General features: G+C 40.4%; 1 protein-coding gene across 4 annotated transcripts in view; it reads left to right on the top strand.

The window, feature by feature from the left end:
• ADCY8 (adenylate cyclase 8) overlaps positions 1-21,782 on the top strand; it is a 263,968-nt gene that overhangs the window by 140,893 nt on the left and 101,293 nt on the right. For 2 of the 4 annotated variants that reach the window (XM_005564083.5, XM_005564082.5), the window contains exon 8: positions 19,431-19,628. The exons of the other annotated variants lie outside the window; for them this stretch is intronic. In XM_005564083.5, the coding sequence (XP_005564140.2) occupies positions 19,431-19,628 (198 nt within the window). The remainder of the gene's footprint in view (positions 1-19,430; positions 19,629-21,782) is intronic. 4 annotated transcript variants of the gene reach the window in all.

Here is a 21,782-nt window from a genome sequence, read left to right as displayed (position 1 = left end):
TTCTATGAAGGACAGAGCTACAAAGTCAGTACATAAGGAGTAGATCACCAATAACCAAAATTATTTTTAAATAATTTATTCAAATATTGAAATCACATTAAACCCAATGAGATGCTCAGACTCCAAGAGGCACTTAGAGAACTGAGGCTGAGCCAGGTCAAGAACCAAGGTGGACACAGAGATTCTGTTCTCCCAGAATGCTTGCTCAGAGCCGTGGCAAAATTACCTGCTCTAATATGGATTTTCCCTTTTACCTCTTAGACACAGCACATTTAGTTGAATTCATGTAAGTTCAATGGTGTGACTGTACTATACATTTTTAGAGAAAGAAATAAAGATAGCCAATATATAACACTTATCTAACAGTTATCTGACAGTTTCTGACAAGATCCTCAACCAAGCAGAAGCTGAGAGTACCATGAAGTACCCAGCCAATAGTGTCTGGAGTTTTATGAAGACATATAAGGGTTAATTTTTAAATTCCATAGACCTGAACATTTCTCATTAACTTGTAGGTAAGAAAAATCTGTCTGCCTAAAAATTTTTTAAATGGAAAAGGTTAAAATGCTGACAGTCTCCCCTCTTTCTTCTGCATTTGAAAGTTTGATGGGGCACTCTGAGACTAGGCTATCTTTGGTTTCTTTCTGGATCTGTGAGGGAGGAACTATGAGGTGGGCCATATTCCACTGGGAAAAGCTGCAGGTTGAATCCAGGCTGCATGCCTTGCAAGAGTTGACTCTTAGGTCTTTGACAGCTTTTTTACGAGTGTTTAATTTCACCCCAAAATTATTATGCCCACACAAGTCATAACTGATTGCAATGCCTAGTTTCTTTCCATCTCTGAGTTGGTATGCATGGTACAGTTTGCTGTTTTATAAAATAATGGTGTTATATACTTCCTGGAGTGGGTGCATGACCAGCTGACAGTGTCTTCTCTGCTGCTTTTGCGTGTTGTTAGCTTGGGTCTGAATGCTGATTATTTAAAGAGAAAGAAATGCATGCCTCATCCTGAAGACCTCAGCATAAAGTTGTCTCTCTCAGTTTTAGTTTTTGTTTTGTCTTTTTTTTTTTATTTTTGAAGAATCTCTCTCCAGTTAAACTGATTGTAGGAATTAAGATAATTCGTTAATGTTCTAATCTGTATTGTACATGAACTTGCTACTAATAACTGACAGCCAAGAAGAGGGAGGTGGAGGTTCTTGGTTTTATTCTATAGTTGATTGATCTGGTTAAATTGTATAGGAGTACTTGAAATATTTATTTGCTGATTTCCTAAAGATATTTCCTGAAGCCACCAAATACCTATTCTACGAGATGTCATTATTAGCTAGAGATTGTTATTCTTGTTTAATCATACCATGTATTTTTTATGATACCCAAGTTTTGCCTGGATGTAGCCCATCTGTGCCATCTTCAGCACGAATAATCTGAATTCATTTTGATGCCTTCAGACTGAAGAGCCAGTGAATGTGTGCTGATATTCATGAATAACCACGTGCCACCAATAATATTTTGGAAATTACTGAGCCTATTAAAACAGTCACAAGTATTCAGTGTTTGTACTTATGCCTAACTCTAGAAGTCAGTGAGCCATATGTGCAATTCAGAGACATAATTTGTCCCTGGAAGAGATCAAGACTGGTCTGGCTGAGCCTATGCTGTGCCAAAACACCCAGTCAATTCCACGGAAGCCCCGACCATCTGAGTGTTTGCATAACACAGATAAAGCATACTAATGCTTCACTGGGGGTATTCCAGCTAAATTGGCCAGATGTTTTGGCTTCTATTCATTCATAATGTGTGCTTAGAAATATGTTTAATGGCATCAAATTGCTGTGTCATATTCTGTGCTATGTAGACAGCAGATGTTCAGATAGTTACATCCTCATGTATTCATTCATTCAATAAGGATTAATTGAGCATCTATTACAAGCCAACTACTGCTAGTTAAAAAAAAAAAAAAAAAAGAGGAGGGCTGGGGAAAAAAATCACTTTAGAGACAAAGTCATCCAGTAGTTGATATTCTTAATGAAGATAGAAATTATATCCGTTTCACTTACCACAATTTAGCCCACAATTAGAACAATACCTGGTAAATCACAGGGCTTGATTAAAGTTTGTTGAATGAGTGAATTAAATGATAGATATGGGTAGTGAGGGAGAGGAACCAGTCAAGTTTGAATTCTAGATTTTTTGCTTGGGTGACTGCATGGATGATAGAACTTCCAACTAAAATAAGCAGTACTAGAATAGGAGATTGTGTGAGGAAGACTAGGAATTCTCTTTGGGACATGTTGAGCTTAAGGTGTCTGGGAAAAATCCAGGGAGAGTGATCGTGCATTTCTGAAACTCAGGCATAAAAGAACTGTGCAAGAGATGTGAATTTGGTATTCATAGTCACGAGAATTTTGGAGTTAGTAGAAGACATGGCAGTGAAAGAGATCGCTGTTAAGAATTGGTAAAATTAAGGAACAAGAAGACACAAGCAGACCTTGAGGAACACAAGTTGGAAGGTGAAAGAGAGTCAGTATTCCTTGGCAGAGACAGAGAAGAAGCAGTCAAAGTGGTCAGAAGAGAACTAGGGAATGTGGTGTCATGGAAGCCTAGAGAGTATGGCATTTTGAGAAGGAAGGGACCATCAGCAAAGTCCAATGGAGACAAGAGGCCCAGGAAAATGAAGACTGAAAGCTGCCTATTGGAACTGGATTGAAGGACATCATTGGCAAGAGGCAGATCTGGTGAGATGGTAGAGTCAGAAGCCAAGTCATCATAATTGGTAAGCGGTGGCTCTGGGTTTCCAAGAACTCCAATTCCACCCCTGTTCCCTTCCCTCTAGCCATTCCAGTAGTTTGCAGATAGCTTGGGGAAGCAATGAAAATCACCAATCATTATCTCTGGCCCCTTATGTAAGTCTTCCAGTTTCTGTCTGCCTGACAGAAACTGGTTTTGATGCTGTGTCTTCTCTGCCCCTGTATCTGTATACGTTTGGGTTAAAATTGTTGGTTTGACCGCGTTCTGGTATCCAAGTTTTGCTCTTGGACATCCTGAGCACCCATGCCCTTTTACATCCCTGCCCCCTGACAGGTGCAGATGCTCTGCCTCTTAATTTGATGCCTTGGTTTCCTGAACCCTGACTCAGATCCCAGTGAGACTCCCTATGCCTTGAGTTTCCAGGTGAAATGAAAGTAAGAAAACTAGAAGGCAAGAAGTTTATGATCACAGGTGGACTATTGGAACTTAAGATTTTAAAAGTAGAAGGAGATGGTTGAAGTAGATCAAGAGTGAAAAATTTCACATCTAGGGGAGAATATCCAGGAAGTTCAAGGCTAGATTATTAAATGAGTTATCAACATGGACATTAAATCTCTCAGTGTAAAGATAACATTGGAAATGAAAGGAAGACAAGAACAGGATCCTTATCATAAAGGTTATAGTTTCCTTTATGTTTATATTTATATTGCTCTGAGTAAAATCTATATCTGGGCTTGAGCTATTGTTCCTTCTGTTATTTAACAGATACTCAAGTGTACTACATACTGAGGATCCAATAATGAATCCCTGTCCTCCAGGAGCTTATATTTCTCTTTTCTTTCTTTTTTTTTTTTTTTTTTTTTTTTTTTTGAGACGGAATTTCACTCTGTCGCCCAGGCTGGAGTGCAATGGCACAGTCTCAGCTCACTGCAACCTCCGCCTCCCGGGTTCAAGCGATTCTCCTGACTCAGCCTCTTAAGTAGCTGAGATTACAGGCGCGTGCCAGCACTCCTGGCTAATTCTGGTATTTTTAGTAGAGATGGGATTTCACCATGTTGGCCAGGCTGGTCACAAACTCCTGACCTCAAATGATCCACTCGCCTTGGACTCCCAAAGTTCTGGGATTACAGGCTTGAGCCACTGCACTGGGCCCGGGAGTTAACATTTCAAAGGAGTGAGGAATGCAGACAATTAATCAAAACATGTAAGTGTAATGAAGGAAATAGAGAGCTATGAGCAGGGAATATATAGAATATAGAAGGGATTGTTAAACCTCTCTAAAGATTTAATACAAGTGCTAAAAGGACCCTCATGCAAATAAGCAGGAAAAGAGCATTCTAAACAGAGGAAAAGCAGTACAGACACCCTGAGGTAGAAAAGAGTTTAGTGTGTTAGAACAGCAAAAAGGCCCAAGTATCTACAGCATAATGAGCAGGGAAAAGGGGTAACAGATGGAGCTAAGGGGGCTGGGACCTCCATCCGGCAAGCCTTGTTGATGGATTTTATTCCAGGAGAAGTGAAAGAAAGGTTATAAGCGGGGCAGTGATGTGATCTCAATTAGATTTTTAAGGGATCACTTTGGCTGCCTGTGAAGAATGGACTGTCAGGGCAAGAGCAGACTTAGAAGAAAAAAAAAATCCATCTTAGACTTCAGATTTTCAAGAAGATACCAAAGGTTCTTATGTAGCTATAAAATGTGTTGTGTGAAGGATAGTAATCATTTTAACTGGATTTTTATGACAAGTGATATGCCAAGAGAACGGAGGCTACTCTTTTAGAAGCGAGGACCCTTTGCAGAGCCTAGAATTTGTTTCCATATGTTGTAGAATCATCTTCATCCCATCCATCCTTTTCACATTTATTACGGCCCGAGAATCCAGCCATGTTTCTGTTACTCCGCTAGGTCTTTTAAAAGAGTCACATGGAGAAAAGTACACAACTGGTACCTGCATTGTATATTTTAGTCATTTCTACACAATAGACTGATTTGAGGCATTTTTGTTATCTTGAAATTAATGTGTTTCCAGTGAGGATTATAAACACAGATGGAATTTCTATCTCCATGTAACAAATGGAAAGCAAACACACTTCATTGCCTGGAATATAGATAAACATCCACAAGGTCACCAACACTGACAGGAGTACAGAGCTTTGGGACAGATAGCATGTCGGGAGTGGTGTGCACATGTTTTTCCACTTAATTCTCACACCAGCCTTACAGGGTAAGTGTGATGTGCCTACTTCACAAATGGGAAAACTGGGATTCAGAGAGAATTGATTAATTCCCTGAAGGACACGTTGCAGGTAAATAACAGAGATGGAATTAGAGCCCCATATATCTGACTCCAAAAGCCCCATGCTTTCCATCAGTTCACACTGCTTCCCTCTTTGTGGCCTGAAGATATATGCTGGGTGCCACCTTCTACCTTGTTTTCAGGTCATCTGTCAGTCTTAGAAGGTGAGTGAGTATTTGTGTGTGTTGTGCGTGTAGTGTGTGTGAATATGTGTGTGGTGTGGTGTGTGTTATGTGTTTATGTACACGGTGTGTATATGTGTAGTGTGCATGTATAGATGTGTGGTATGCGGTGTACGTGTGTGGTGTTTACATGTGTATGTTTTATGTACATTGCTGTGTATGTGTATGTGGTGTGATATATGTATATATTTGTGGTATGGGGTATGTGTGTGATATGTGTGTATATGTGTATATATGTGTGGTATGTATGCACATATATGTATGTGATGTATGTGTGTGATGTATGTGTGTATGTGTGTATGATGTGGGGTGTGTGGATGTGAGTGGTGTGTGTGTGTGTGTGTGATGTGTATAGGTGTGGAGTGTGTATATACATGTGTAAAGTTCTCTACTCCTATCAGTGTTGGTGACCTTGTGGATGTTTATCTATATTCCAGGCAATGAAAAGTATTTGCTTTCCACGTGTGGCTGTGTGTGTTGTGTGCAAGTATATGTCTATGTGTGGTAGGCATGTAGTGTGTGGTGTATGTGTGTGTGTGTGTATGTACATGTGGCGTGTGTATATGTATAGGTATGTGATATACATGCATGGTGTGTATGTGTGTGATGTGTGTATTTGTGTGATGTGGTGTGTGTGTGGTGTGTATGTATGTGTGGTGTGGTGTGTGTGTAGTGTGTATATATGCGTGTGTGGTGTGTATGTATATGTGTATGTATGTGTGGTGTGTGTAGTATGTATATGTGTGTGTGTGGTGTGTATGTATATGTGTATGTATGTGTGGTGTGGTGTGTGTGTAGTATGTATATGTGCGTGTGTGGTGTGTATGTATATGTGTATGTATGTGTGGGGTGGTGTGTGTGTAGTACATATATATGTGTGTGTGGTATGTATGTCTATGTGTATGTATGTGTGGTGTGTGTGTGTGGTGTGTGTATATGTGTATGTATGTGTGGGGTGTGTATGTGTATGTACATGTATTCACCCTCTCATATATATGGGTCTCATATATTTGAGTTACTCACCAGAGCTATTTAGAAATTTTATATGAAAACATCAGGAAATGACCAGATTCTGCTCCAGCTAAATTTTGGAAATCCTACCCAACCAAGAAGGATCTAATTGCCTGAGTGTCCTGGCATGATGATTGTTTGCCTGGAAAAAGGCAACACTAGGCAGCCTCTCACATGTGCCTAGTAGTAAAGCAAACAAACAACCATTCGACTTAGTCCCACTTGAATTGGCAGGTGTTGAGACCAGAAGAAAAGGGAATGTGAAGAGAGTGGAGGCTGGCTGGGTTGGCGAGCATGGTCAAAGAATATATTTAGGTTACTATATCTTCACCAATTCCAGCTGGGACTTTTCTTAGATCCTGTTCTCTGTATTTATTAGAAGAAAAGGAAGAATTCTCATCTGATCACCGTCCTGATTAAGACCTCCTTGTGGATCCAATGCTGAGCCTCAGGCTCCTCAGAGTGAACTGGTTAATTCTGTAGGCTGTGAGTCTTGTGATCTTTGAGTAAATCTCTGCAGGATTCAAAATCTGCACATATGATAGTGGAAGGGCCTGAATAGAAACTGAGCAGAACTGAGTTGGAGCCAGATTTGTCCACTTGCTACTAAGAGACCTTGGACAACCACTTCTCCCCTCCAAGGCTCGGTGTCCTCATTTGTACAATAGCAAAACTGGACTGGATGATCCATCAATTCCTTTCAGCTCTGACATTGCCCTATTCAATTGCCTTACCTCAGATACAGGCTGCGAGACTGTGGCCATACTGGTGAGCCACATACACTTCAGAATTCTACCATCCATAAATAATTTACCAGGAAGCTATGGGGACATCCACTGTTTACAGTTATCTTACTGTAGAATAACAGCTATGCTTATCCTGGTGAACTGTCTTAAAACATGAATACCAAATTCAGCAACAGGAGTTAAAGAAAAAAAAATTAAAAAGTATTTGAGGTAAAATCTTACCTAACTAGGGAATGAAATTTACCCTTTTCTCTAAGCATTTCGGATACCTGAGTTATGATTTTATGTAGATAAACACCCAAACATCGTTACAGACATCATCACACTCTGCCTGCTTTCAAGCTCCTGTTTTCACTATGGTCCTTATGTTCTCTTATTGAGTGATACTGTTCCCTGGGATTTGATTTCTTTCCTTCTTGTTTCTGCCCCTAAATGGTGGATTCAAACTAAGTGGCAGGCCCCTTTTTTGTGAATATGAAGACATGCAAAAAAAATGCACTCTTTAAATTCAAACTCATTTTACTTTTATCATTCAGCTTGAGAAAGGCAATCCTATCAAAATGCTTATTTGTTCATTCATTCATTCAGACATACATTTATCAACAGCTTACTGAGAAACCCCAGTCAAGTTCCAGGCTCTGGGGATAGAGAAATGAAGGTGGGGCAAGCACTCTAGAGCTTAGTTTGGTGGTGCTACTAAGAGGTCAGCAGGCTCACTGTGAACATTGTTACAATTATTGCAGAACAGAGTAGGAGATGAGGGAAAATCGATCTGAGTTAATCAGGAAATACCTTAAGCTGAGATCTACAGGCAAGCAGGAACTAAGCCAAGAATGAGGGAACAAGACCTTAGAACAAGGCTGGGCGCGGTGGCTCACGCCTGTAATCCCAGCACTTTGGGAGGCCAAGACGGGTTGATCACTAGGTCAGGAGATTGAGACCATCCTGGCTAACACGGTGAAAACCCATCTCTACTAAAAATACGAAAAAACTAGCCGGGTGAGGTGGCAGGTGCCTGTAGTCCCAGCTACTTGGGAGGCTGAGGCAAGAGAATGGTGTGAACCCGGGAGGCGGAGCTTGCAGTGAGCTGAGATCTGGCCACTGCACCACAGCCTGGGCGACAGATTGAGACTGTCTCAGAAAAAAAAAAAACCTTAGAACGAGAGAAAAAGCAAGTCCACCATCTCAGCCTGGGTTTCTTTGCTCAAGACCAAAGCACTGACTTTTCTTTCCCTACAGGGAATTCTGACCTGAAATTCCTGAAATTCCTCCCCCTAAAAACATCTGAAATACTGAATCTTGATCTTTAGAAAGGTGTGTTTTCAGAGGTAACTGCTTCTGTGATAAGTTACAGGATATCTAATTGTTCATATTCAATACAAATATGCGGAGAATCACAGGCATATTTTTCCCTACAGGTAATTTTTTTAACATCAGATCACATTTTGATGTTTATTAGATAAGACATTTGCAGACTTAGGGTCAAGAACATGGAAAGCTTTGGAAATTTTCCTGAAGTCAAGCTGCATTCTTCCGGTAACATGGCTTTTTCTGATAATAAAACTCCCCAGGCTGTCCTTAGCCCTGACTCTGAGGATAGCTGCTGAGTTCAGCCAGGGAGAATCATTAGTGGGATCTGGTTTTTCATTCTGTTTCAAAAGACAAGTGCATTTGAAGCTTTCCAGAGAACACTGAATGGATTAAGTAGGCAATTTGATCCATTTGCTTTGACTCATTATCCTTCCTTTCTCTGAAGTTCCTGGGGCAGACTAAGGTAGAAGAGATAAAGGTAGAGATAGGATTGAGGCTTATGTAGAACCACAGACCTGAAAAGTATACATTTAGGTTGTCAAGCATACATCATGTAGCCACGGTTACTCCCATGGCTGATAACCCACTAAAACTTTTCTAAACAAGCGAATTGGACTCTTATTTTATGAGATATTCAGATGTTGTATGGGGAGTCATAAAACTGTGGGCTGACAAACAAGAACTAATAAATGTATAGCACTTTAAATATGTGAAGGTGAAAATGTATGATATTTTAAATATGAGAAGATAGGTAGGAAGAGAAAAAGCAAAAATCTGGATTCTTTTCCCCTGACTTAGTTCCTCAATTTGAAAACAAAGAAGTGGGATTTATTTTCTGTCAATCTTGGTGTTCACTTTGCCAAGGACTGGGCTCAGATTCTTCAGTGTAAAATGTCTTCACTGAGCTACACCAGGATTGCTCTCATCTCTTTGCCACCAAGTATAACTTTTATTGTTTGACACAGTGCAGTTCATATCGAGGAAGATTTTTCTTTCCAAGCAAAATTGCATTTGATGTGAGTGACTTTTCATTCCCATTTTTCAAGTACTTTTATATGTGCCCTGATCTACCAGTTTTCCTGCTCTACACAAACACCTGGGTCTCCCCACTCTAAGGTGACTGAATTCTAGCCAGAGAAAAGATAACTGCTATTTTTGTTGGCCTGAACAGCCTCATCCTGGTTACTTATATATGTACTTATTTTGACACCTTGTGTCAAAAGAGACTTACAGTAGCTTATCTTCAGTAAGCATACAGTATGGATGGAAGTTTTTGCAAGGTCCTCTTCTGTCTCAAGGATTCCCAAACTACTGTTGTGAATTTCAGGTTATGCACCACTAGATTTGGCTGTGTCTCTTCCTACTCTGTGACTTTTTTTTTTTTCTTTTTCGAGACGGAGTCTCGCTCTGTTGCTCAGGCTGGACTGCAGTGGTGTTATCTTGGCTCACTGCAAGCTCCACCTCCCAGGTTCATGCCATTCTCCTGTCTCAGCCTCTGGAGTAGCTGGGACTACAGGCGCCACCACCCCCGGCTGGATAATTTTTTGTATTTTTAGTAGAGACGGGGTTTCATCGTGTTAGCCAGGATGGTCTCCATCTCCTGACCTCGTGATCCACCTGCCTCGGCCTCCCAAAGTGTTGGGATTACAGGCGTGAGCCACCGCGCCTGGCCCCCACTCTGTGACTTTTATGTTATCTTTAGTCCCCTAAAGAATCATGTCACACTGTGAGATGGTAAGGACTTTGGATACATTGTATGCAGTATCACCCACTCTGGACTTCATGTCTTGGGAAGACTTAAACACAGGACCACTCATAAGTGATAAGCCTGGAAATGAACACTCTGGATAATAAAAAGCCAGAAAAGCTAAACGAATTACACCATTCTTATAGAAATATGTGTGTTGGGAAGGTTAGGGTAAAAGGAAGTAGAAGCCACAACTCCAAAGATGTAGCAATTTAGCTCTAACGTAGATGGTTTCTTCTTTTCCTGGTTTTGCCCTGACACAGCTGGTGAAAAGTAAGAGATGCCGGATTCTTGAAGGTCAGTAATTTGTTGCTCCATTGGAACTAAATTAGGGAAAGCATTAATAACTACATTTGGTTAGTAAATTGTATAAGAGGGATCTGAAAAAACTCATACTGAGAAATTTAAAACACCAAACATGAGCAATTTATCAGCAACCCAAGTTGTAAGTTTTTCATCTGCCTAAATTAAAAGTTACTTCTGAACCTTCAAAGCTAAACATTTAAATAATTCTATTTCAATTTTCCCAAAATTTCTATTAAGAAAACACAACCACAAACACACACACATAAACATGCACACCCACAAACACACACACATCAACATGCACACCCCAACACACACACGCATATAAACATGCACACACAGAAGATTGCACACCCACAAAACACACAAACATGCACACCCACAAACACACACACATATAAACATGCACATGCACACACACACACACACACCCCCACACACACACACCCCTTCTTTTCCCCATGGCATTGACACGTCTAAAAAAATCCATCTTTGTTGTTCACAAGAAAATAGAGTAACGTAGGTCTGGATATATGTTTGTTTATTCATTTCCTGAGCTAAAATTCTCCAGTTGCCAACCCAAGGTCATTCAGTCAACAGGATAGTGGTCATCTCACCAACCACAGCCAATGACATTTCAACCCAGCTAATGCAGTGCTAGGAGATATTTCAATTCACACCTACCCTGTGGCCCTATGAACAAACCACTGACGTTTCAGTTTCTCTCTCCCCTACTTACGAGTCCCATGTGAATCCTGGCAGAAATCTTGCCTCCATTCCTAGATCATACCTTATCCCAGCACTTATACCATCCCTAATCCGGAGATGAAGTCTGTTTTGGAGTTTGCATATCTGTTCCACACATTACTACGGATGTGATACTTTAAAAGTTAAAAATTCAATTCAATTGACAATTTGCCTCAAATCGTATGGCGTCAAAGTGGTCAGATCTAAATGAGTGTGCCAAGTTCTGTTTCCTCCAATTCTGCAGAAGTTTAACAACATTTTTTGATTTAAAAAAATGACCCAAGTGTGTAATGTCTCAGTCATAATCACATTTCCCAAACTGAGATGAGAATCTTCTTTTTAAGGAGCCCAAAGAATGATATCAGAGGCAAGCGTCTAGGATTAGCTAATAGACTGGTGAAACAGAGTCAGGCAAGCTTCTCAGGCAGGAGGGGATCATTGTCAGACCCCACTTGACCCAAGTTAACCTGGCTGGAGTCCTTAGGCCAAGTCTAAGGGAGAACATCCAGAATGTTGGTAACTCCCTCTGTGAGGTCTGAGTCTTCTTATCCTGAGAGCTCTGCCCAGTCACCTGGAATTGCGGTTGAGCCTGGGGATAAGCCACAGCTGACCACCTGCCCACATCACATCTCAAGAGAACCAGGAGAGTACATCTGGGTCTAAAGCCATGACCCAGAAGTAGGTTGAACTGAAGCAAGAGGCGAGGCATGTAATGTCAGGCAAAGCACACCAGGAAGACAACCTAGCATTGTGCTTGAATATCCTGGGACCTAAACCCCCAAATGAGTAAACTGTTTTCATGCTCCAGTTTGCCAATATTATTTGAAAAGCCAAGCGTGAGGTTGTGGGGTTCAAATGAGTCGCAAATGAGTAAGTGCCTACTGTGGTATCAGCCAGAGCTAGGGGCTCCTCCCCTGCCATTGTTTTATTTTCTTCATTCATAGACTGAAATTTCAGGACACCAAGGAACAAAAGTCCATCAAAGGATTTCACAGATTCCTTCATCCCTATCACAGTTAGCATCCAGGCAATGGTTGGAAACTTCCAATTCTGCCTAAAGATGGGAAGCAACAATTTTCCAAATGGCCTAAGCCCCAGACTGACATTGTTTACTCATAACTGGGAAACCAGACAACAGAGGGGTGCTGAAGTCCTACAGTAGGCTTATTAGAAATGTCTAGGCTAATATTTCAACAGAATGGACATTCTGACCCTTGTTATATCGTTTCCTGGAGCAGAAGCTATGAGACTATTATGAAAATTACTTAAACCGCTTTCCAAAGCAGAATCCCACAGACCTCCTCCCACAATAAGATCTCGTTAAACATTCATTTGCTTTTCTTGGAAAACAGATTATAGTGACATAAATATTCTAAAAATAAAAGGAAAAGTAAGCATGATTTCTAACTAAAAAAAGCATCAAACAGATCATTTGGTTGTACCGTTTCATTTTCTCTTAGTATAGACAGGAAAAGTTGCAACAATCTTAACTAACATACCTTGCTGATGGGAAATCGTCCTATTCACTAGCACCTCCACTCCCATAAGAAGGAAAACTTGTTATAAGACAGGGTCTTGGAGATCTCATGTGGATGTTTTATCAAGGGCTCTCCAAGTCAATGTTTACTCAAATACCACTTAGCACTTTCTTACTAGGAAAATATTTCATCTCACATCTCCCCATTCCCAGATTTGAGAGAAAAAAAAATTGTGCCATTTTCAAATATAACAAGCATTCTCCTGAGGTCCTCAATGCAAACCATTGTAGACTAGATCACCTTGAAGCTTTCCCAAGGTATAAGCTTTCTTAAGAATAAATGATAAGTATTTAAGATGATGGACATATTAACTAGGTTAATCCAATCATTGTACAACATATTCATATATCACAAGGTACCACATAATTGTATATTATTATAATTTGTCAAAAAAAAGAACACAAAATAACCCTTTTGAAAGTAGAAGGCTTCTCTTCCAGGGGTTGGGCCGGCATTTTAACAAACAGTAGAGAAAGAATTGCTGTAATGTGTACTGTTGGGGTACTCTTACTTAGGCTCACTGTTTTTCTTGTATCTGGCAGGACATAGGAAGTTCATAAGAACTAAAAGGTGGAACCTCTGCCTTTTCCATAACCCAAAGGCTGCAGGCAGCCAGTTTAAAACAGAGGTACAGAAGCTTCCAAGTTAGGCACAGAAACATGCTGCCACGGGGGTAATGGAAGCGTGCTCCAGGAATAGGTTGGGGAAGCTATTGGCCCTACTTATTTCTGAATGGAGATTCCAGCCTGAAACTGAAAACAAGCAGAGTCTCTGGGAAAGATTAAGACATCTCAGCATGAAAGACAGAAGCTGCACAGCCGTGCCTTGAGATTGCTGAGCTTGACGTTCTCTCTAGGTCTTTCCCATATCAGCAATGAGTTGGCCCACTCTGTGAGACCTCAGTCACAACTCCTAGAGCTAAATCCGAAGACTACCACATGTGCCTTGTCAGGGAGATAATAAGGAATAAAGTGCTTTCACTAATGACCTTAACCTCCTTCCACCAGCTGGCTCATGGAGAACACACAAACTGAAGTTAGCCCAGGTGCTGGTCCCAGAAAAGGCTCACGGTTACCACTTGCCAGCCTGTGGTCTCTGGTGCGCTCTAGCAGCCAGCACTGGCAGGTAGTAATGGGAGTGACATTCTCTGGATTCCAAAAGTCTGAATAAAACCTCACATTGGCAAGCATCATTAGGCTGCCTTTAAAGGTCCTTGCTCTTGCTGGAATATTAACTGCATTGGTAGTGCCTTTTATCTCATGCTGAGAAAAACTAGGCATTTGATCAAATCGCAGGAAAATAAACTACTTCTTATTTAATACAGTACGGAAACAGAATCTTTCCGAAATTTGAAGTCCATTTTGGAGAGAACAGAAAAAAACTAAAGAGACTTTTGCAGCTAAAGACCAGAAACACTGCCCTGGGGACAATCTTCTTCTAAAGGCACTCGGCCTTTCATCTATCCATTCATTCATTCCTTCCTTTCATATACACTTATTATGAACCTAGCAAATATACCAGGGACTGGAGACTCAGTTATAGATAAAACACAGTGCCTGGCCTCAAGGAGATCATAGTCTAGAGAAACAATCACCTAATTAGGCAATTATAATGAATCATAGTAATTGTGATAAGGACAATTGCAGCCTCAGAGTAGGCTTCCTGGAGGACGTGATGTCTTATTTGTTTTTTAAAGTAGCAGTAGGATACATGCCTAGATGCTACATGTTTTCATGTATAATATGAGTAATTACTTAATAGGTCAGATTATGTCAGGTGCCCAGACTCCACCACAAGGTCAGATACCACATGCATTGGGTCTGGTACTCTGTGAAGTAGTCCCCACAAGGCATGGACAAACTAAGAATTGTGCAATATGTAGAAACTATGTCACCTATGGAACAATTGGGGAAATAAATTTCCTGTGCCTAGTGAAGAAAGCTAAGGACACTGGAAAGCAGCCACATGGAGGGAGATGGATATAGACCTTGTTCAGAGATCAGAAACAGGTCCAGTGTGTGGAAATTGTGAATAATAGCATGGAAGAACTTTAAAGCATGGTTTCCCAAACAACATTCCATGAAACATACAGAGGCAATTCAAGAAAAGGGGGATTTGTGGTCAAAAAAGTTTGGAAGATGCAGAGTTTAAAAGTCTTATTTCTGCAGAACTTATCAGTGCCTTTATCTCAGTAAAGTATATTGAGATAGGAAGATATAAGAGATTTTTCATGCAGTAAACACATTTATTGTGGTTACAAAGTATTTAAGTGACTACAAAGTGTCAAGCTTTGTCATAGGCCTTGGGGGCAAAGAAACGAACAAAAGAGACAAAATTAAGGTAAGGAGAAATGGCAGTAAACAAATAATGGATCTACATTTTCTAAACTGATTGGTCCTCGGAACCATTTTGTAATGAAGCTTCTCATCATTCTTGTGTTTCTTGAAACACATTGTTGAGAAACAGTGAATTAGGAGGATCTAACAATGAATTAGATCACTCCAGTATTGTAACTATGTAAGCTGATTTGCAGTGTCTATAAGGATGCTTTACAGGGTCTTTTGAGATTTGAGTATATGATCCCTAAGACCTAAAATGTTTTTGACTCAATAAAACTGGATGTTTTTAGACAGTACACCTTCATCCTGCAATCTTGCTGGGAAGAATTATTTGCCGTGACAAACTGGTGAATGAATACCAAATTTTATGACCACCCATGAAATGATAGGATCTGCAAGAAAAGTAGGATTTTACTAGGAACATAGATAAGAGACAAGTCCTAAAGAAGAGTGTTCTGATCATAAACCAAATGATGAGCTTAAGAGGATTCATGACTTCCTCCAGCCCGTTCAAATGCAATTTACAAAGGGCTACCTGACCCTCTCATTATAATTTTCACCAGAACCCCCAAACTGTCAAGCATCAGAGATTCAGCTCAGATCATTTGTACTTTGATCTGTCTCAAGCACCTGTGAGGGAGGAAGCATTTACGGGAATACCTGAGGAGAGCACCAATCTCCATTAGGATAAATCTACTACGGTCTTCAACATCTTTTTGGGGAAAAACTCAGTCGTGAGAGGCCATCTCAGCTGCAAACTCTGCCATTTCTGCTGCTCCAACCTGACCTCCCAAATATCTAAGCACCAGCTAAAGTAAATGAATAGCATTATTTATTTATAACATCATTTATAACATTATATTATATTGCTGCTTCAGTCTGACATCTCAAATATCAAAAACACAAGCTAAGTATACACATACATATATTATATATAAATACAATATATACTTCAATCATACATTGAAGCATACATTCAAATATATGTATTCAATTATATATATATATTATATTATAGTCAAGTATTATGGCATTTTCCATTTTCTTCCATTTCATCCATTTGTTTTTCCTATTCTTTAGCCAATTGTTTAAGGTGTTTATGTGAAAGAACCATCTCAACATTTTGGAGGTCAATTTAATACTGGAATCATTATTTGGAAGCTTATGCTATTTTTAAACATGATCTCAGTCTAGCTCACACTGGTGCTGTAAGTCTTAAAAAGAGAAAGCCTTATTCTATTAAAAATAGCTCATTCCAGTATGACTCTAATGACTCCAAATAGACAAATAAGGCAAGTTATACCTGTCTCCACTACTGACTACAAATGAATCACTGTGAATATATCAGTGTATGGATTTTTTATGTTGGTAACATTATCCCACTGAAGGTGACGTCTTAGTGGTCATTACGAATGACTAATGAGATAGAGGGGTATCACAGATGATCCCAAATCATAGTCACCCCCAAAGACATGTATGCTTTGCAGTGTACTGGGAATTAAATGAAAGCAGATGATTTCCTGATGTCCCTTTCTAGTTTCAATTTGCTTGCCATCTTGAGTTAATGATGGTGTTCCCTTAAGCACATATACCCCTAAGAAGTGAGGTAGGTGCTAGAGAGGTTGCTGGCCAAACAGCACATGTAATTGTCACATGTAATTGACAGAGGAAATTATCAGAAAAAAAATACCACTGAAAATTGACTACCTGCATAAAATGCTAGGAAAGCACTTGCAAAGAATGAAAATAACTACATGGGCAAGAAAAGAATTCTCCACCACATTGTTGACATTTTGATGAAAGGAGCTCCCTCCCAACTATTACCCATAACTTGGTGGGGGTGATGAAAGAAAGAAGAATGACTCTAAATTTCTCTCTCATTTGAAGCAACCACATAGACAGCCAATAGAATGTGGAGAGGAGCAGGGGAGCTTTGAAAGGAGGAGATTTCATTGGTCTCTGTCCTACAGAAGTGGCCAATGGCAGCAGAATCCTTCTCTGAATGGACGGCTGAATACAGCACAGGCAACCAGGAAGCAATGTCTATTCCTAATTTCCAAATGTCCTCTACATACCAGTATCGGTTCCTGCTAACATTTTCACCAGTTTACATCAATAGGAGAAAAATAAGAACAAAGTAGATAGTTATTTATTAAACTAAATGTATTCAATGTAAAGGACTGTCTTTTATTCTGAGATTGCATCATTCCTGTTGAGGAAAAAAAAAATGCCCTTTCTTCTATTACATAATGGTCACATTAAAGAGCTGTAGTTCCTACTGCTGTTGCTACTGCTGCTGCTGCTGCTGCTACTGTAATTTAAACAAATTAGTCCCCAAACTATTTTTTGAAACTTCCCTCCTCTGTGAAATCCAAAAGTCTTAGAGTCACTGAAGGCATAAGGCACTGGTAGAGTGGATAAGCTCAATTTAGTTCATAGAAGGAAAACCATATACAAATAAAAATATCAGATAGTGAGAGATGCCTAACTGTGAATGTGCTTAGATGTAGCAGATTTCATCACCAGCTGTTAGACCCCAGCTCCAAGCACTTACAAGGGCACCCTGGCATCCCAAGGTCAGAATGTATGGTCAGACAAGGACAGCTGGACTGTCATTTCCATCTCCTCTCCAAGATGGAAAATGGAGTTTTGTCACATTTCATGCCATATGAAAAAAACTTCTGCCCAAAAAAAACAATGGGAAATCCACCAAGTGTCCGACAGTTCAGCTTCCTTTGCTTTCTGGGATGCTGTACTAATGGCATTTAATTCCAGGGGCTAAACTCTCTGGCCCCACATGTATCCTGCTGTTCAATTATCTGGAACATTGGTTCTTGCTTCCTTGTCTCTGCTCCAGCCCTTCTCCTAACATGCCTCCCCCTAACATCTATTTTTTTCGCTGTAGTAGTCTCCTTAGTACTCAGAGCTGAAATTACATGCTTCAGTGCCCTAAGCACATATATTTTGCTTTCTCATGTTAGCACATGCAGCTCTATTCTTTATTCTAGGGCTGGAGAAGAGGGTTTCAGTAAATTCTAGCCATGATGAGCCCTGCTACAGAATGCTTTAGAGGCTTTGAATTTATGTTACATTGATTATCTTCATGAAGGTTAAAATGAAGGGTTCAACAACACCATAGGGAGAATCCTTATGGGGTGGGCTGGATGGCTTTACAGAGGTCAAAGCTCGTGACTCCAGCTGTGGTCCTGGAGTCAGCAGATCTGGCTTGGCAGCAAATGGGCAAGTCTCTCTGAGGCTCATCGATATCTGAAGGTTTGGCAAGAGGATCTGCAAGGTCCTATGTCACCTCTCACAGGCTGCCATTTGATGACTCTATAATCTTATCTTCGTCTAGCCTGTGTTCTAAACATAGCCAAGCTGAGAAGCTGGCAGAGAAAAGCAAATGCAGTGAGTGTGTATAGAGGCAGAGAATTTTCACTTCTTTACTCACTCTACAGATGCGTGGCATCCTCTACTTTCCCTCAAGAAAATCTCTTGGAAGGATGGATTGAGCTTCCTTATCCCTATATCCCTTCAGGTCCAACTCACACTTTTTTTTTTTTTTTTTAATCTAAGAAGCTGCCTTAAATTGGTGCTGTGAGTGAACACTGCATTTGGCTAGATCCAGCCAGTTAATCTTATCATGGCTGCTAAATCACCAGGAGAAAAGGTCTCCCTGCCAAACCTGGTGTGTCTTTGTAAGCCAATGCAGTTTCTGCATCCATGTATCCATATCCAGTGACCAACCATGGTGGTTATGCCTTTCCCCATCTCGTGCTGTGTAACCCTGTGAAATGGTGGGAGGCTGCAACTTACTTGCATTTTTTCCCAAAAGAAATTACACACATATATCTATATGAATATATAGATATATAATGGCCTATGCTGAGGGAGGGACATATTAACAAAGTAAAAAATTTAACAATCTTTATCAAGTTTAAGGAGCAGATCCTGGCACATTTGGCTGTCTTTCTATGAGTGATGCTAAAAAAAAAATGCAAGCCGTAAGACCCCAAGACTCTCCACCACCATTAAATGAAAGGTCACACGAAAATGTGGAATCTACTCAGTTGGAGATGATCATTTTTGTGGACTTTTAATATATATTTACTTTCCGTTATTTTTTTGGTTCTCTTTCTCTCATACCCAGGTTGTGCCTGGTTAGAGAAAGGGTCTTGATTAACATTTCTAAGCCAACAACTCTCCAAATACCTCAACCAAAGGAATTCAGTGTGCCTACATAGAGAAAAGGGAAGTGTCCCTCTGGATGTGATATTTTGCCAGGTTGTATTTCTCTGCACCAAATGCTATCAGATCAACTTCTGTAGGTTTCACTGAATACAACTGCATGGAATGCTATTACTGTTTGCAATGCAACATGATCTAAAAACATTGCATTTATTTTTTATCTAAAGGGGACTAGCAGGTTTATTGTGTTTGCATGTGCTTTCCCCCTAGACTCTGGCTGCCCTAACAAGAAATTCAATAAATCTGCTTCCAAACCATCTTGCACAAGCTTTGCATGTCCAGTCTGGGCCTGAGGAAATTAACAAGAGAATAGAACATACCATCGACTTGCGGAGTGGCGATAAATTGAGAAGAGAGCATATCAAGCCATTCTCACTGATGTTTAAAGACTCCAGCCTGGAGCACAAGGTAGAGCTGGGTCTACACAGTGGCTCTTTTTCTGAGTTAATTGTTGTAAATGTTCATGGGACTGGAGAGAGAGCCCAGGGGCTGTGGTTTTGGTTTCTTTGTTTGTTTGTTTGCTTTGGTTTGGTTTGGTTTGGTAGTGTCTTTTATCTTTCTCCTTGAAAATCATGAGTAGACTGAAGGCCATGAAAGGAGATGCAAGTTAGATTAAGAGAGCATCAGCTTGCTCTTTAAGGAAAAGAGGACTCAAAGAACAAAACCTCCTTTAACTCAGTAAGCATCAAAAGGGTTTCTTCCACTTTGAGATTATTAAGCCAAGTGGCATTAACAGCCACTTACCTTTGCTTTTAGATGAATTCACATCAGCTGCAACCATTTTAACATAATAATGAAGGCACCCAATAACTTGATGTAAGCATCAGTGATAAACACTGTCTTTCTTAGACTTTAGATATCTATTCTCCCGTTTTCCCAGTTGTCTGCTGCCTCAGAGTCCTCTGACCTAGGCCTAGTAGAAAGAAGATGGGTTGTGGATTTGGAGTCAAATTTGAATTCCACCTCTGCCACTTTCTTGCTGTGTGACCTTAGATAAGTAAAGTAACCTCTCCAAGCATGAGTTCCTCTCTGTACGATGAGGAAAATGAATGCACCTACCTCACAGTTAATATGGCAGTCTTCAGGGCAATACCTTGATTAGGTAAAGTGTTCAAGGATGGCAGCTATCATCATATTAATGATGACTTTTCCATTCCCCTCCCCCACCTCAGCTTTGAACTGGAAAGGGGAGTGGGCAGATGGGGTGCCGACCCTGCTTAACTGGGTTGCTCCTTTGCGCTGATGGAAGCTGACAGACCTTCCTTGACTGAGCACAAGAGGTGCCTGGCATCTGCAGGAGCCTCAGGCAGGAACAGCAGGGAATCTACAAGCAAATTTCTGGAGTTTGATTCAATACTCTGTAAAGCTCCAGTGAGCAATTTTTTTGTAAGTTTGTTCAGCTGCCTGGGAGATTTGCTTTCCTTAGTTCAGAGAATTCACAATTCTGTGCACATACACCATTCCCAATGAGCTTCTTTGATAACTACCTCAGGATTACAGACTCCAAAATTAATACCTTCACCTACAGTTCCCAATTTGAGATGGATTGTGTCTATGTACTAACAAAACAAAAGGAAAAGAAACATTTTGCCTCCCTCAACCCCCCACAAAAAAAATAACAGACACACTTCTCTTATTCATCATATGATTAAGGGCTTAAGGACCAAAATAAATGCATTTTCTTTCCTGGTTACTGCATTGAAGAAGCTAGGATGAAGAGCTGGTGGCTTTATAAAGAATCTTCTCAATCAGCTTGTGTAAATGCCTGTGTCCAGAGCTATACAAAACGCTTTTATTTATTTTTGCTAAAGATGTACTTGTCTTACTAATAACCTAACCCCTGCATACTACAGATAGTTTCTAGTGTGTTTTATTTAATAGCATTCACATCTCATCTGCAGCCATCTGGTATTGGACCAGAAATGGACCTAAGGGAGGCACAGCATGCCTGAGGTTGATTTCTGTGACCAAGGGAAGATTCTTCTAGAAGAGCCAAAGGACAGCACCCTGAACAAACATGGGACTTGCCCATTGACAGTTTAGTCACAGACCACCTAACCTGTGCTAAGCATTACATGGGTTCCCCAGTGGTGACGGCACCAGTACATATCAGAAAACGATCACTTCTCTTCTGTCACAGAGATATTCTTCATTGACTCTTGCTCTGAGATCATCTCTAGAGACTGTGTTACTGCTGAGCAGAGAATATATCACAAGTAACGTTCATTGGGTATTTACCAAGTACCAGGCACTATTTCTAAGCTGCCTGCATAAATCAACTGACAACAACAGTAATATAAAGTAGATGTTATTATGAACCTCATTTTATACTTGATGAAAGGAGACATGGAGAAATTATTATGAAGTTTTCCCAAAGTCAAACTGTCAGAAAGGGACTGGAATCTGCGCCCACCGTGATGCCATAGCCACTGCTCTTTTCTGTTGACTATGCTGCCTCTGCCAGGAGTTCCCAGGACTTGATTTCCCAGGGTTTCGTACGAAGAAGACAACACTGTTCTGTCTTCATTTTCCTTTTGTCAAACTTTGGATGCAGTGGGAGGC

Source organism: Macaca fascicularis, chromosome 8, assembly GCF_037993035.2.
Source record: "Macaca fascicularis isolate 582-1 chromosome 8, T2T-MFA8v1.1".
NCBI classification, from domain to species: Eukaryota; Metazoa; Chordata; class Mammalia; order Primates; family Cercopithecidae; genus Macaca; species Macaca fascicularis.
The sequence above is the reverse complement of the archived record's forward strand: the minus strand, read 5'-3'. Positions and strand labels throughout refer to the sequence as shown.